Source organism: Trachurus trachurus (assembly GCF_905171665.1).
Source record: "Trachurus trachurus genome assembly, chromosome: 6".
Taxonomy (NCBI): domain Eukaryota; kingdom Metazoa; phylum Chordata; class Actinopteri; order Carangiformes; family Carangidae; genus Trachurus; species Trachurus trachurus.
Window position 1 is genome coordinate 11,221,264 of NC_139897.1, and position 17,171 is coordinate 11,238,434.

At 39.2% G+C, this 17,171-nt stretch overlaps 2 protein-coding genes across 2 annotated transcripts; one reads left to right on the forward strand and one right to left on the reverse strand.

Annotated features, from left to right (window-relative positions):
* Positions 1–3,337: 3,337 nt before the first annotated feature.
* scamp5a (secretory carrier membrane protein 5a) lies at positions 3,338–6,819 on the reverse strand (the record flags this gene model as incomplete). Its single annotated transcript, XM_083973592.1, has 6 exons — positions 6,753–6,819; positions 6,450–6,569; positions 5,356–5,512; positions 5,149–5,250; positions 4,151–4,268; positions 3,338–3,532 (listed from the first exon to the last, which is right to left on the reverse strand). Exons 1-6 carry the CDS (start codon positions 6,757–6,759, stop codon positions 3,338–3,340), a joined length of 699 nt encoding a protein of 232 aa, XP_083829718.1. The 5' UTR covers positions 6,760–6,819.
* Positions 6,820–9,473: 2,654 nt separating this feature from the next.
* Positions 9,474–16,116, forward strand: parp16 (poly (ADP-ribose) polymerase family, member 16). The gene is made up of 7 exons (XM_083973591.1): positions 9,474–9,538; positions 10,409–10,605; positions 12,014–12,151; positions 12,244–12,450; positions 12,536–12,707; positions 12,813–12,957; positions 14,777–16,116. The coding sequence occupies exons 2-7, from the start codon at positions 10,417–10,419 to the stop codon at positions 14,910–14,912; spliced, it is 987 nt and encodes a 328-aa protein (XP_083829717.1). The 5' UTR covers positions 9,474–9,538; positions 10,409–10,416; the 3' UTR covers positions 14,913–16,116.
* The last annotated feature ends 1,055 nt before the right edge of the window (positions 16,117–17,171 follow it).

Consider the following 17,171-nt stretch of genomic DNA (forward strand, 5'->3'; position numbering starts at 1 on the left):
ATCTCTGTTTATTCATATCTTGCACTGTACTTCAAAAGTAACATGATGTTGAGGAGACCTGCCTTTTTACATTCATCCAGAGCAGGAGCCTCTCGGTTCAGAGTAGCTGACAGTCAGTCAGTTTTAACCAAGTGCACCTCATACATATTTGGTTGGAGGGTGGATTAGGATCATTTTTTATTTTTAGCTCTGTTACTGTGAAAAGTGTGCACCTCTAAAGATTTATATGTAATGTACTTTAAAAGTCTCAAGCTTGGTGACAGTTGTGTGTTAGTCGGTTTTATCTTCCGCTGAGGAGAATGACCTTATGTTTATTCAATTTGTCATCTACAGTTCATTTAGGACAAATTCTGTATAACAAGACTCATGTGGGAAGCTTTTAAATAACAAAACAAGATGCAACAAGAACTGTTTAATATCTATTAGGGTAAGACCAAATAATACAAAAGTAATACACAAAAATGTATTCCTCATTTACTTCACTCATGGAGACACAGCCTCCTCAAACGCTTCATTCACCTAAATCGAGCATGTTCCTATAGAGTGTGTTCATCCATGGCAAATATTTACCTCACCTCAAGTAATTATATATTTATATCTACTTATCATATAGTACATGATGATACATATCAAACAACAGACAGCACATGTGGGAACATGGGGAAAGTTGATGGGAAATGGCTTTGAGAAGCTTAAATACAGCGGTATGAAATGCAGAGTGTAAGCTGTCCAATGCACTGAGGTCCCTGCTACACCATAACTATACAGCTGAAGGTTTAATAGACACATATACGGTGCTGTATGTACATATGGCAGAGAGTTTGGACTGAGCCCAAACTCGGCATCATAATTGACTACTGCCACAGAGCAAAGTAGCCTCTCTTTTCATCTTGTGCACAAACTTTTGTTCAAATTAGAGATCAGATCAGCTAAACTTTGTGCATTTACAACAACAGATGAGCTTGTGAATGGTACAGTTTACAGGGTTACAGTATCCTTCATAACTACCGTATGTGCATCTGCTGGTGAAAATGTTATGCAGTTGTAAAATTACACCAGTGATGTCCAAATTGAAAACAGGCCCCATTTTTCAATTCATGGTTGTTAATATTTGTGTGTTTACTTGAAACCTGCACAACAGGACCCCACTTGATCCTAATAATTCTATACTGTTTAATACATTAGTATTGCTCCACTGTGATTCACTGTGAATTAAGTTTTTTTTTAAGAATTATTATTTGTTTTAAAAAAATTAAAAGAAAGAAAAAAAAAAATCAAAATCTGTTGCCCACAGCCATGGAGAGACACATCGAACTGCTGCTTCACACTCACCCACACATCATCCAAAATACACCTGAAAAAATTAGGTTGGTACAAAAAGAAAACAACTGAAAAGGAAAGCAACAAACAGCCTATTGATACCACATCATCACAATCAGACAAGACGACTCACAGGTTTTGAAATAACGAGCATTCAGGTACGTATCTTCACATCTGTTTCAATTCTAATACTGTATTACTGTAAGAACCATCTATTGAATCTTGAAGAGTCAAAGTGACATGAGGCAAACATCTTTTCACTGAAATCAACGTCAGGCATCAGGCCTTACGAGGGCCACACACAGATATTCCCCTCTCTTTCAATTTCACCTCATAAAGAAATAGTTGTCTTGAATTTTATATTCTATTTTCTTTTATATAAATATCATATTACACCTATTCATGGAGTAACACCAACAGCCACAAAATGACACACTAAGGCCTGAAATCCAGAGCTTCAGAAACAAGTAGCCATTTAAGCATTTACATGTAGGGGTTAGTGGAAGAATTAGCCAAAGGGAGAAAACATCCATCACTTCATACAATGCTGTGACCACCTACAACAATGATTATTAATATTTACTGTACGTCCTACCTTCAAGTGTTTTGGTTTTATGTCACTTTAAACCTGTACAATGTTGATTTGGAATGTTTTATCCAAAGAACAGCAATCCTAAATACTGCATGTGCTTCACTTTAACATGTAATAATAATTCACTGAACTCAAACCAACCAGCTCAAGACATGACCGGGATGTAACGACGAAACCAAACACTGCTAATGGCTAAATAGGGTTGAGAAAAGGAGACAAAAGCCCAATATGTTGTTGACACTTAAAGGGCTTTACAGGTACAATTTAACACGAGCTATCACAACTTTCCTGAGAATGTAAAAAATGTTGATTTAAACAGAATCTCCATCATAAACAAAAAGGAAAAAAACAGGTCAATCAGGTCACCAAAATGTGGAAGTTAAAGCCTGCCTCGTAGATTTTGTGCTAAATGCTTGCAAATGGCGTATATATTTCAATTTATCTTCCAGCAAAGTTTTCCTTTTGAGGGTTTTCAAATTCTGATTATATTGTTGAGACTTTGGCCAAGTTAAACTGCTCCTGCTAATTTGGCATTGTTTGCTTTCCTGCTGAGGATTAGATGAAAGGCTCAGTGCCACTCTCGTGTCCTGTGCAGTAAATAAGGAGCTACACCAGCAGCTGCTAGCTTAGTTTAGCACAAAGACTAGAAGCAGTGGGAAACAGCTAGCTTAGCTTTCTCCAAATATCAGCACCTCTAAACGGCACTGCTTAACGTGTTATCAGTCTGAGCTGCACATTTTGTTACCTTTGGAGCGGTTATGCTAACGCAAACTAACCAGCCTCACATTTATCTTATGATGATATTGATATTGATTTTCTCATCTAAAACTCAACAAGAAAGCAAATTTCCCAAAATGTCAACGCATTCCTTTAATGGGAAATAGTTCTTTAAAGTTTTCTTTACATACATCAACTGTGAGGGGCTAATTGCATTAACATTTGGTGACCTTACAACTTCAAGGGGAAAAAAAGTAAACATTAAACAATACGGCTGTTACAGTACCTTAAAAACACATAAAAGGTCAGTAAAACATAGAGTGACACAGGCAGAGTTGTCACCCTGCGCTGACCACATATTAACCAACCTGAATAAACTGATGAAGCTCAGGGGATTGGTTTTAGCTATAATTATGTGTCTCCGCTGAAAAGCACCACACGCACTGACCAGCTAAAATCGAGCAGCAATAAGAGATTTTAAAAAACTGGCTGTTGATTTAAATGTGATTTCACTAAAATGATTAACTCCCATGTGTGTCAGAATTCAATAAAAGTACATTTCCAACAAAAACATGACTTTTCTCTACATTGTTCTGTTCAAATTCAGCTTGTACAGTATTATAATGAAGGGCACCTAATTCTGAATTGTGTTCTTAATTGATCCCTTTTTTATCTCTCCCACTCGGCAGACTGGCCCCCGCCTCTGTCCTACATCGGGTCGTCGTAGTTGTAGGTAGGAGCTGCTGAGTACTGGTTCTGGTTCTGCTGCATGGCTCCCTGCGCGGCTCCCATGGCCGCCTGCTGGGCTGCCTCCTGGACGTGGGGGTTCTTCCAGGCCCCGGTGGCCCACTCCTCCTGGGCCTTACCCAGACTGCCACCACTGCCACGGTAGAAGTTGTGAACCTATAAAGGGCAACGCAGTTGTAAGTGACAAATAAAATTAACTTTGGCTCAGATAAAGTCAGTATGTATACCTATTGTGCTTGTTTTGACTCGTGTAATTATTCTGTTATGACTCTTTTAGCAAAAAGTTGAAATATTCTTTTATAATTATTTTTCTGTAATAACGGTGCTTACAAGCAATTAACCAGCTGGGTATTGTGCTGTTAGCCAATACTTATACTCATGTCATGTCAGGTGGAATAGCTGTTCGTTGTTATTCCTATGTTATAAACTTGCATGCAGCTGGTCATGTGAGAATCAAAATACTGTGCATTGACAACAGAACACCATATACATTTGATTTGGGGTTAAAATATTTGTGAGTCATCCATATTTGTTTGGTTTGTCAGTGACATCAGCTGAGCAGGAAGAAAACTTTTTTGGGCTCATGTACCTGGTGACCAAATTTCATTAAAGTGAGTGGGTGCCATCTTTGAGTTTCCAATTCCTATAATATATCCAGGCTAGCAGCACACCAGAGCCTTTTTACCAAATGAAAACTACAAAATGCATATTTGTGTTTCTGGGAAAGAAGCTTAATTTTTTTTTTCTGAGAAGAAGTAGGAATGTATAAATCACCTTTGTGAGGGCAATGAAGGAGAGCACAGCCACTGCAGTAAACATGATGGTGGGAATCAGCATGACAACAGCTGAGCCAACATTGGTGCTGAAGAAGGTGATGGTTGCCAGCCAGCCACTGAGGGAACAAAAAATAAGTTAGCATTGTCGCACACTTACTGACAAAGCATAAATGCACAAAGTATTAGTGGTAACAATCTTTTCTTTACATGGGGCAGGGGATGCACTGTGAACACAACATTGACACGTTATCACCTTTAAGCTAGTATGACACATTTTTGGCAAAGTATGTGTGCAGGAAAAGATCATCTTAGCATGTATTTATAGTAATATTCAGAGTGCAATGAGAGATCATGTCCTTTTAGTCGTTTTTTTGGTCTACATATATTTCAAGCTTTTTCACTGAAAACAGCTGCCCGCTGTGACCAAAAGCAACACTGATAAGAACACTGACAGGGAACCAAAACAGTAAAAGTTGCTACAAAAAAGTTAAAAGATGCTTAAATGCCCTGTAGTACGTACTGGTGACTGTAGATGTGTTGCTTTTTTGTGGGTCTGTCACTAAGAGCAATCCCTTTCATATTCCACTGTGATCAAATCTATTGTTAATATAAATATTTAGCAGATTTAACAGCTCTCTCTGAGGGTTTTTGGATAGTCCTGTCTTCATATTTACAACTTATCCACCAAGACTTTGTTCTATGCACTGACTGGTGACACTTTACAGGTAGAATCTGTAAATAGATGGAAAAACATCACAAAGGGAAGTGCTTGAACTTTGGACCAACGTGTTACATAGCGCTTTTCACCATCATAAAAGCATCAAATGGATGAAGTGGATGGACATCATGCTCATCCTGCCAGTGGAGCTACAGAGGCTTGCTATAGAGCACCAAATCTGTTCTGGAGGGTTGTTCTGACCCTACTGTACATCCCACTAAGACACTTTATCTTAAGAATATAATGAGTTTTAATAATTATCCTCTGAAAGATCTTACCACACTCCCCAACCTGGAATACCAACAGTCTGGATGATACTGATCACCACCTGGGCCATGAAGACGAAGAAGAAGGCCATGAAGTTGAAGGAGCTGTCGGTCCTGCACAGGGAGAATTTAGAGAGAATATTATATTTAATTTACATTACACATGATGTGATTCAGCAGAAGCGAATGTTGTGTATAATTGGGATGTAATCAGCTTACTTGAAGGCCTTGTAGATGGGCCTGAACCAGCACACGTAGGAGCAGGGGGTGAAGAGGATGAGCCACAGGATGGCCATGCCAAAGTTGGTCGCTCCACCTCCTCCAATCAGCCACGCCAGACAGCCAATCAGATTAACAGCCAGTGTGGCGGCATTCACTGTCAGCATCGAAGGGGAGGAGCAAAGTTAACAAAAAACATGGAAGACAGAAGACAAAAACCTCTACGGCAAATAGCCCACATGCTGCATTACTCATAATTCAGCAAGACTGAATCACTATGAATCTCAGCTACTCAGCACTAAAACTATCAGTCCTCTATCATTGTACAATAATTCAGCTGGAGCTAGCTACAATTTATTTGGCAAAGACAGCACACAATTCCTAGTCAATAAGTTATTTGTAAACTAATCTACTTTTACAACCAGACTTACATTGCTTGTTTCAAATGGCAGAACCTATGAAAAAGATACCATAATGCTCAAGTGAATATTACAATTAAACACATTACTATCATCTACTGTTAACCACTAGGTTTTTTTTTTGATACAATCATAGATAGAAATAGTTCTGTAAATTGTGGAAATGTATTACCGTATTTTGCCTGACCAATGTAACAAAACCCAAACATATTCAGTTCCATTGATATACACTATGGAAAAGCAGAAAATCCTAACATGTGGGATGTTGGAACCAGAAAGTATTTAAAAAAAAACACCTGAGCCGATTAATCAATTATCAAAATAGTAGCTACTTAAATATATTCAATTTTTTCTTCATTTAGATTTGTGAAGCTTTTGATTCTCAAATCTCAGAGCAAATGGCAAACATGTCACATACTGTACCTAAACACAATTTGTGACTTCACATATGAATGCATACGAACGAACATGGAAAAATTGTTGAATCTGGCTCTGTGCCATGTTGTGGGACCAGTCAGTCTGGTCTCACTGCTTTACTGGAGTGTTTGCTGTTTGACTCTCATAATATTTAGGGTAAAACAATGAGAGACCAGAAGCAGCCGAGAACTCAATTAATATTGTACGTGTCACACAGCCAGAAATCAACCCACAAACTTTTAGTGCAGATACACTCACAGATCCAGAGGTAATAGAGCCTCTTGCACATGGTGCGCCGGGCGTCTGGGATCTCATTGAAGTCTTGGTAAAAGCATGGCTTGAGGGGGATGAATCTGGGCAGGGGAGGGAAGTTGTTTTCTAGGATACAAAGACACAATCAGCACAGCTGCCCACACACCAAATACATAAAGAAATGAAGTCAAGACAGATGCATGGGGGATTAAAATCCAGCCTCAAACATGGGTTGATTTTGACATTTAGTAGCCAAATTTTTAAAAGGACTCTACATCACATGCATGCAGTATGGATAGAGATGCTTACCTGCCATGATCACTGCTCAGTATTTTCCTCCACTTGCAAACAGACACACGGGCTTCAATATCAGCTGCAGCTGCTGAAAACCAATCTGCAAACAACAGAGCTGTTTCATTAGGTGTAAACTGACTCATTCATATAGCCTTCCTTATGGGCAACAGGCCACAATCCTCCATGGGCCTCCTTGTCATCCACACATTTCATTGCATGAAAATACACTCAATCCCCATTTGATTTGATTAAGGGTGGTGCCCAGGCCTCTAAGGGCTCCCACTCATTATGAAGCATGATTGATTATAATAAACATGTTTTCCTTACCACTAACTGGGTAAAGCACGCGGTGAGGAAACAGTGGCCTTGTCGCGATCTAAAATGTATAACCTATGGACGCAAAATAGGCGTGTTACAGGCCTACAGAGTTCAGCCCACAGGGCTGTTAGTTTATCCCTTATCACTTGCAGTAGGTTATAATCAACCACTTTCCATAATGTCTGTAAACCAAATTTCAGTCCTTAGGATAGTGGGTGTTGGGTAGCTCTCTGAAGGGCATCTTTCTGCCACAAAACGAAGCAATCTCTGCCCCAACAAAACCATCTGATCCCGGCGGATTTCGTGCATTATGATCCTAACAGTGTCTGAGACGTGTATTTGTGTCGGCGGATGGCAGTGATGCTGCAGTAGGACACTGTGCATCGTGATCACAGACGATGGAGAAGCGTCCTTCAGGCTGTGCGGTGCGACACGGTGGTGGTGCATCGGTGCTTCTTCTCCATCCGGACGCCAAACAGGTCAAACCAGACTACGAGCTAGATGATTGCATTTTGTCACACCGATTTCCCTCTCCCGCTTCCCCAGATGAAGGGTAATGAATGGAAATGCAGTGATTAAAAACGTCTTACCTCCCGCTTCGTCCGAGAATGTCGCTAAAATCCCTCGGTTCGTTTAAAGAGCATCCTATGGATTAATCTGCGTTAAAGACACTGGAGGAAACACACGGGCCTGGCGCTCTGGGAGACAAATATCTATCGTTATTCCTCAAATGATGGCTTTGGGAGTAAGAGGCGGTCACGTGACGTAAGGTCTTTTCTTTACGCACATACCCCTGCGTTGATTGTACCCGCCCGGGTAGGACCAGGGCCGCGAGACAGGAAAAAAACGGGATTTGTTGCTGGTCTGAACCGACCAACCAGAAGGCAGAGATATCGGTTCCATAAGCCCCGCCCCTCGCTGATGCTGTCCACAGTCACAGTGCTGAAAACCAGGTCTGAACTGATTGGCCGCCTGATACTATCAAATATAGCCCACTGTTATACACAGCAGGAGCAGGGTAGGCTATAAAAAGATGTATGAAAGTCCTACACTGGGGAAAATAAATATTATCTCAGTCATACAGGTGCTGCAAAGTGTCAACGAACATGGTGTCAAGTGTCAACATCAATGAGACATACATAGCCTATAAAAGACTTTGTAAAAATGTTTTATCCCACAAAATGAAATTCATTACCCAATTCCTCCTATAATACTGGGGATGACAACACCTCATTTGTCAAATGAACAATTATAGATACATTTGTATCACATTAAATAGATGAATACGGTAAACTGAAGATGATGAATCATTTTTAAAGTGTTAAGATACACCATGTAGATTAAACACCTTTTCAGGCATTTTTCATATCTATTAATGCTTTTCAAGTTGAAAACCAAAGCAAATTTATTTAGCCTACAACAGGGCACTTCTACTGCATTTAATAATAATTCATTTAAAACATAAAAAAAAACCACAAGAAAAAAGACAGAATATGCCAGATGTATAAACATGTAAGTGCAAGGTGATTCGTATTCAAAGTTCAGTCAAAAGCAATTAACAAGATAGATGAAAGTCTTTCAGACCACATGCACTAGTGTGTAGTATGGTATGAAAAACCAGCGAGACACTAGTGGAAGGCAGAGAGCCACCATTTCTCCCCATAACAAATCATTTAACAATCACAATCCAAAGCTGTTTAATTAAAGTGAAAATAAAATCTTACATAGTTCATCTTTATATTGGGATATTTGTTGTGACTTCATTAACAAGCCATGAACTATTCCCAATTCTTTATCAATTAATCAAAAGAGAACAACATTCTCCAACACACCATTTGCCAAACAAAAGAATGAAGGAATTTAGTACACTGACCAGCTTGCAAGATGCTTTTGAGCTTCTCTACCTAACCATGTATTGTTATTCGCGTGAATGCTGAAAGATTTCTTCAGGAAATGCTCTATTTTTATTTTTTACTTTTCAATCAATATATTTCAATCAAGAACAGCTGAAATCTGAATTTCAGTTCAACAGTATTACAAACTATGTCCTAATTATAACTTTTTGTTATTATTATTATTATTATTATTATTATTATTATTATTATTATTATTATTATTATTAAAGGAGGATTATAAAGTCTATGGGTGTACCTGACAGCTCAGTGTAAATAGGTGTGTGGACGTCATGCTGCTTTCAGGTGTACTCGTTCCAATGGTAGTTACACGACAGCGTGAGGATGGGGGAATCAAACAAGGTCTTTTTTGTTGTTGTTGTTGTTGTTGTTGCTGTTTTTGACACGCTGTCTTGGTTTTAGTCTCTATAGTTGTATTAATCTACTTCCTCTCTTTTCTATTCGCTAATGGATCTCGAAATTGGCCAGAAAACGGAACATCCCCGACATTTTTCGGGTACTTTGAACGCAGCAGTGGTTCAAGCTAACGTTAGCTCTTCCTGCTGTGTTATGAGTTGAGCGAGACTGAAGGTAGGGGCAAGTAATTACACTAAACTACCGTCTAACAGGTGAAACAGGGCTAAGGTGTGTTCCTAATACCCTTTATAGGTACTCACGGTAGCCAAACAATGATGTGTTTGTCATGAGCAACGTTACTCGGCGACAGAAAGGTCAGCTCTGCACTTGTTGTTGCTCTGCTAATGTTAGCTAACGTCGACCCTCCTGTGCTAACCAGTCCAAAGCGCTACTACAAGCTAACACTGCACCTGTGCTGACTCCACATTCAGCTACTCAATATCTTACTTAACCCTGAGTCTCAGTGTGTTCACGTGTCTTTAGAAAGCACCTACATTTCAGAGAAGATTGCTGAACTTTAACTGACCTGTATTGCTGAGCATAAAGCAAATTAGTGAAGAGGTTATTAAGTATCAGGCTTTATGGTCAATCAAAATACCAACCATCAGACAAGATTACAGCTGTTCATTACAGTAGGTTAAATAACAAAATTGATGATTGAACTAGATTAAAACATGTCATTGTTCCAGCTTATAAAACGTGACATTTTGCTGCTTTTTAATTGTAGTTATTTCATGTTTCTAACTAATATTTAGGCAAAACTGGCACAGTTTTTCTTTGCAAATCAGACCATCAGCAGATTAATTCCTCGTAAAATAGTCATTAATTGTGGTTTTATAGAAATGGTTAAAATTAACTTCACCTCAACTAGATTGATTTTTGTTTGAATTAAGTGCAGAAATGTACTGAGGATAAGTGGTGCGTTGTTTTGAAAACAAAATGTTTGCACACTGTGTTGGCAGGAGTTACTTATTGTGCTGTTAACACGTAACTTAATTTTTTTGGCTGTTCTCACTCGTGTTATCTTATCACCTCTGTCTGCAGTGCTGGGAATGCAGCCACCGCTCCCACCTGAGGCGGTCAGAGAGCTGGTGTGCTCCTGTCTGCACAGAGACCCAGTAGCAGCAGACCTCCGCTGCAGCCTGTTCGTTGCTGCCGCTCAGAACTACAAGAGGGACTCTTTGCTCAGACCCTTTCCTCCCCGATACCTGAGTGGTGACAATAAGGATTTTGAGGAGCTGGTATGAGATACAGAAACCTTTAAACGCTTATGAACAATCTACATCCCTGCTTAAGCAAACAGAAAATTACTATAAGCAAACAGAAAAATTCAGTGACATTTTACCTTTTTTTTAGTGTGGATGCAGATGCACCATGAGTATGTTGGTGGCATGATACACATACACTTGGTGGCAGTAATGTGCTGTTAAAGGTGGCATTGTGTCAGTCAATACAGGTGAAGGGAGAGACTCCAAGACAGTGTAGAAAGACAGATTGAAATGTTAAATCGCCTTTCAAATGGTTTAAAAGTTGTGGTAGGCAGGTAAATGTTTCGATCATATAAAAAATGTACATATTATTGGTGAGAAATATTGAAAGCAACAGTACTGGGTTGCTGTTGTTTATTTACCCAATCACACACAGATTAGAGTTGTTTTACAGATTTGAGATCTTTACAGTTATCAGATACTTAAAACAAAGATGTATGTCTTAAGGAGGAACCATCAGTTGTCATGAGATACCAGTGTCAGACTCTTAAAAAATAAAGTTCTTATTATTCTGAGGAAGGAAAGGCTGAATGTGATTGCACCAACTTCTTGGATTTACTCACTTTTTCAAGTAAATCTGACTCAGACTAACACAACTGCTCTGCCATAATGTGTACTTTTATAATTTCAGCATATAGCTGGTGTCTATTGTTGATGTTTCCACCTTTACTTGAAATTGACATCAGTACAAAGAAGCTGTTATCTTTGTAAATGGAAGCCAGGCGTTGGACTTTTTCCTCCATCATGACTCGCGTGTTTCCAGCAGTGAAGATGCATCAGTTTGATGTCAGTGTTTTACAATGGACAGCTGTCAGAAAAACCTTCCAGCAGTGATTAAATGAATTGATAAGCTCAAAGGCATGATATTCTGATAGTACAGATAATTTCAAACCAAACACTGCCTTTAACTGTGACCCATAGCTGTGACCACAATGATAAACATATAATTGAATTTTACACATTTGTGAGGATGTATCCCCCCTGAACAATATGAGCTTTGGATGGATGGATGCTACAGCTGGCCTGTTAAAGCACAGTAGATCACAGAGGTGTACCTGATTGAGTGGACACAGATTGTATATTGGGTTTGTAAATGATAGTATTTGCAATGAGGATGATTCTTATATTTTATAAAGAAATACTGAAAGTAAATGTATTTACATTGTATTTGTTAGTGTGTATATACTTGATATTAATAGCATCGTCTGTGGGAAGACTCAAGATAATACAGGAATCTGTACTGTGAGTGCAAAGATGATAATGCTGATGATAATGTTTCAGACAGAGACAACACAGCAGTACACTGAGATGAAAAACATACTACAGGCTGCCCTGCCTGTTGCCATGGCACTGTAATCAAACAGTTCATTTTGTCCTCTAGTTGGCAGATGTGAAGTCTTTGCCTGGTGTCAGAGAGCTGGTGAGACTGCGACCTGGAGATGGAGATCATCATCTGGCTCTCACACACTGGATTCTCTCTTCAAACAGCTTTGCTGTGAAGACATTACAAAAAGAAGAGGTACGTTAATGCATTTATAAAAACACAAATCACAGTTTCTTTAAGTGTGTGCTGCTTTTTAGTTCATAGTTTGTTTCTTTGATCTCCACCAGTATGGAAAACTCTGTAACCTGACAGAAAATGAAGGGAATTCTGCGCCTGTGCCAGATTTCCTCTTTGAACTGGAGTACTGTGACCACATGAATGCCAGGTTTGAAAAGATGAGAGCGGGACGAGATGTCTTCTATGCATTCCACGGGAGCCGCCTGGAGAACTTTCACTCTATCATTCACAACGGGCTACACTGTCACCTCAACAAGGTCAGTGCCGCCATCTTAACAATATGTGGATATTTCTGATTTACATGGAAACTTAGATCTGCTGCTTGTGTTTTTGTATGTGCAGAACTCGGTGTTTGGAGAGGGGACCTACCTCACCAGTGACCTCAGCTTGGCTGTCCTCTACAGTCCACACAGCAGCGGCTGGAGAGAAAGCCTGCTGGGTCCACTGCTCAGCTGCGTTGCCTTGTGTGAAGTCATCGATCACCCAGATGTTAAGTGCCAGGTCAAGAAAAAAGGTGTGTACCTCACCATGTGACCATACTAACTGGGTACACAGAATGTGAATCCTTTATGATTTAATTTGCTGTAAATTGAAACCACCCACTTATTTTCTATTCCAGATTCTGAAATCATTGACCGTCAGCGCTCAAGGGCAAAGAACAGCGAAGGAGGGGACGTACCACAGAAGTACTTTGTGGTCACCAACAATCAGCTTTTGCGAGTCAAGTACCTGCTTGTTTACTCTCAGAGGAGGCACCTGTCCAGGTAAGACAGGTCTCATTTAAACACAAGGGGTCTCATTCATGAAACGTGAGTAAATCTGTGTGTAGATTTGCACATAAAAGCTCACTCTACTAAAACTCTACTCCGGATTCATGAACGGTGCGGGAAACTCAGATTTGATCGTAAACACGTGTGTAACTTCATGAATGCCAACCCATCGTAAACTAACAACACGCCCCTGGTGATCAGCAATTAGCATAGATCTCCATACATGAATAGCCATATAAGGAGATCCTGACCACCATATTAGGAGGTAGGTGCAACCTGTTCACCTGCGGCCATGACGCAAACGAGGAAAGAGGGAGAGAGAAAAAAAAAGAGAGAGATTGCGGATCGAAGTCATTTTGGGTGGAGGGGAGTCCAGAAAAATATTTAATTCTCTTCTGTTAGTAGTGGTGTGACTGGGACAGGTCAAAGGCTGGAGGGAAGAAACAGATGTAGTGAATTAAGTATACTTGGTTTATTAAAGAACCGTTTAAGAAGTAAAGCCAGAATAGTTCGATATGAAACATTAAAAAAAAAAAAAACTCAACTACAGAACTACAGCAGCCAGCAGCAGGTTCTTCACAGCCTCAGCTGTAGAGGAGCATGGTTGTATCAACACATGAAGTTATATAGGCAGGTTATATTGTTACAGAAGCACCAGCCGTCTGTCACAGCTCCATCCAAACCGGTGCTGACTGCGCTGCTGCGCAGGGTGAAGTGTGCGCCCACCGAGCGTATACTGTAGCAACACAAAAAAGTTTTTTCCGGTTTTATATCAGATTATTATCATCATAAGATGGAGCCTTGACGTGTTTGTGCGTGTCCGATCCCTAAAACGACTCTCTCTCCAAATATTTCTAATTGTTTGTCATGTTTAAATTACGTGTTTCAAAGGCGTCGGCGTATTTTGAACACGAGAGAGAGTAATATGGATTAAAATTTTAATTTTCAACAGTGACAAGCAGTATTTCTGTGCATTCCTACATTTACACAAGCACTACACACAGTCCGGAGCAGGTGTAGATTTTGTGAGTAGCTACGAAAAAATCAGCACTACTAAAAGATTGATGAATGTGGAAATCCACGTAAATTTGCGCTGCTCAGGGTTTACACACAAATCCGTGCTGCTCACGTTTCATGAATGAGACCCAAGAAGAGTTCATGTTTGCTACAATGACTTCCTGTCTATGTTAGCCATATATACAGTATGTAGCTGTATAGCAACATCTACATCAGTCACACCTCTTAAGATAACTCATCATGAGATTTGATCATTTCATTAGATTTAGTCAACTTAAACAGCTCTGTTAACATCCTAATGTCCAGGCCTGGCAGGTGCTCAGAGAGCTGGTGGCTCAATTAAAGTTATTATCTGTTAATCTGCTGATTATTTTCTTGATTTTCCAATTATTAGGAAATCATGTTAAAATTTCCCACATCCTCAGGTGTTTTATCTGACCGATAAATACAATTGATTCAGTTTTGCATCAAATAAGACAAAGAAAAATGTTAAATACTCATATTTCTGAAGCTGGAAACTAAAAAGCATTTGCCATTTCTTGCTTAAATGATCATTTGATCGTTTTCATAGTTTCCAAAAAATCAGATTCATCATATGACTACTCATTATAGTCCCGAATTTTGCTGTATGCTCTGTACAATGAATCTCATGTAATCTAATCTATAGTTCTACAGAAACACAGACCTGTTGTTTTTCTGTAATTTGTTCCACAAAAAGTAAATGGGTGTGTTGGTCCGGTCAGCACTTTGTTCTGCAGGACTAAAACCTGGCTTTCCTTGTGTTTTTCCTCTTCAGACATTCACGCAGCAGCTCCTGGTTCCTCCGACACCATTTTGCTGTGATGATGAGCCTCTACCTTCTGCTGCTCATATTCATTGGTGCCTTTAACTCCACCACCTTCGTATCCTTCTGGAACAGACTATTCAGGTGATGAGACAACGGGACAGACGGCCTGGATGTTCGTTGTACCCTGTGCCTTCCTGATCGCAGACTGACTGGAGGCCTGAGCAAAGATGCACCTTTATACTTTTTTCTCTTTGCAATCATTCTTTTATTTTTATAAGTAGGTGGTATTACTGTTAGTTCAAGATAACATATCCTTTCTAATAGCAGCTATCCTCATAGCCTGCTCTCATGTATTAATTCTGTTGAAATCTTTCTGCATTTTAAGAATATTATGCAATGTTTCATCTGTAATTTGTATTTGTTTAGTAAAGAATCAGTTTTATAGAAAAACTCTGTTGCTGTTTGGTCTCAGTCATGTGGGGACAGTTTGAGTAACCAAAGATGGGAAAAGAAAAAACAAGGAGGATTTTTAGCACAACTACCGACATACTGACTCATTAATATCTCTGATGCCTGATTGACAGTCCCTTGATTAGGCAGCAATTATTTGTAATGTTATGAATTTGTACATATCAAGTATATAGAATTTATAAGTAAAGTGTAACTTTAAGATTTTATACTTATTCGTCATGATGGAGGAAAACATAAGGTGATAATATTGGCTCACTGAAAGGCCACTGATAGCCTGTTGTAATAATCTTGTTTTTTTTTTTGTTTTTTTTAATCTTTCAAGCTGTGATTTTTTTTTTTTAATATAAAATACACTAATTTGTACTGAAATTGTGTCAAATGTCTAAGTAAGGTTAATCTATTCTAAAATCAAACAATCTTAAAAGTGAGGTTTAAATGACTGTAAGCATTAGAGATATTGAGAATAATCATGTAGAAACCTTTGTAGCTGATTCCTGTGCATCAAAATCAAGGTCACAATAATCTCTTGTACTTTTCTATTGTTCCAGGGTTTTGTGTTGTATTAAGACTTACACGGGCTGGCTGCCTCTTACAGAGACATATTTATTACAGCTGGCACGAAGACAGTCGTTTTGTTATCCATTGTTTTTATCAGTAAAAAAAAAAGTGAGACGGTATATGGGATTGATAACGGAGGCGGCCTGCTTTGGTGACAGATCCTGACGTTCTAATAAATAGCCGATATGCTGATGTGTGTCCACAGTTAGAAGCACAAGAAATGCACAAAAGGAAAAGAAATAGCAAGGGTGTTTTTGTAGGGAAATAGTAAAATGACTTGTTTTCAAATGAAATGAAAATTTTGCATTTAAATTTTAGCAAAGCACCAATGTCTTTCAACCAAAGTGCATATTTGAGATGGATTTATTCCTGCATGACCTGGATGTACGTAACAGCATAGTCGCTCTTTTTATTTACTTGCCCTTGCTTACTTCATCTTATATCCATGTAGTCACACTAGGAGCTGCACAGATTAAATACCAGGTATTATTTAGTAGGTCAGTAATGCTGCTCGCAGCTAAAATAAAAAGAAGATGAAAGAAAACACAGGCCTTTGTTTTGGTATAAAAACTAATTCCACCTTGCGAAATCCCTCAGATAAAGGGCCTCTCTTGTTCAGAAATGTCTCACATTTGAAGGACACAGAACAAACTGCCCATTGTTGGTCCACACTTTATTCCCTTTCTGTACACACTTCATTATTGCTGCCTCATAAACTGTCTGTTATTCAATAACCATCCACTGTCAGAGGGGCATTGATGGCAGAGGGGACTCGAGATGCTTTACTTCTCCTGTGAACCAGAAAACCTCTGGAAAGCGGAGTTCAGCAAGAAGAGACTCAAGAGATGGACAAAGACAGATTCATTTACTATGTTATTGTTACCCACATTAACATATTACACCTCACAGTTTTTAAATACTTCACTGTCTCTGCTTATTGTTATTAGGTCACACATGATCACTACAAAGGGAGTTCTTGTAGAAGACTTAATTAAAACCAAACAAGTGGCTCTGACACTGTGCTGCGGCATTGGCTCTGCTTTGAGCTAAATAATCAACATGTTGCTGTTTAGCAGTGCAGTCGAGACTAATGCCTAATAATAATTAGTTTTGCTGGTGCTGTGTTTGGCCTTTAATGGATTTACCCTAAAGGCATCAATATCTGGATGTCATCCAAGGTGCTGAGATATTTCAATCTATGATGGACAGACGGCGTGCAACTTACATGGCTACAAACACTTTACACATCACGTGCAGAGTGTTGGTGCTTCACTGTTTACAGTCACCTGTTAGCTGCCTGTATGAGTTGAGTCCCAATACAGAGTATCAAATACAGTAATTAGCAGTAAAGAATTCATGAATTTCAGATGGTTTT

Bases quoted from the DNA above. Each gene is read 5' to 3' on its own strand.
- parp16 (XM_083973591.1), top strand. From the start codon at position 10,417: ATGCAGCCACCGCTCCCACCTGAGGCGGTCAGAGAGCTGGTGTGCTCC. The intron at 12,708-12,812 runs GTGTGTACCTCA...TTTCTATTCCAG, and splicing joins GTGCCAGGTCAAGAAAAAAG to ATTCTGAAATCATTGACCGT. The intron at 12,958-14,776 runs GTAAGACAGGTC...TTTCCTCTTCAG, and splicing joins CAGAGGAGGCACCTGTCCAG to ACATTCACGCAGCAGCTCCT.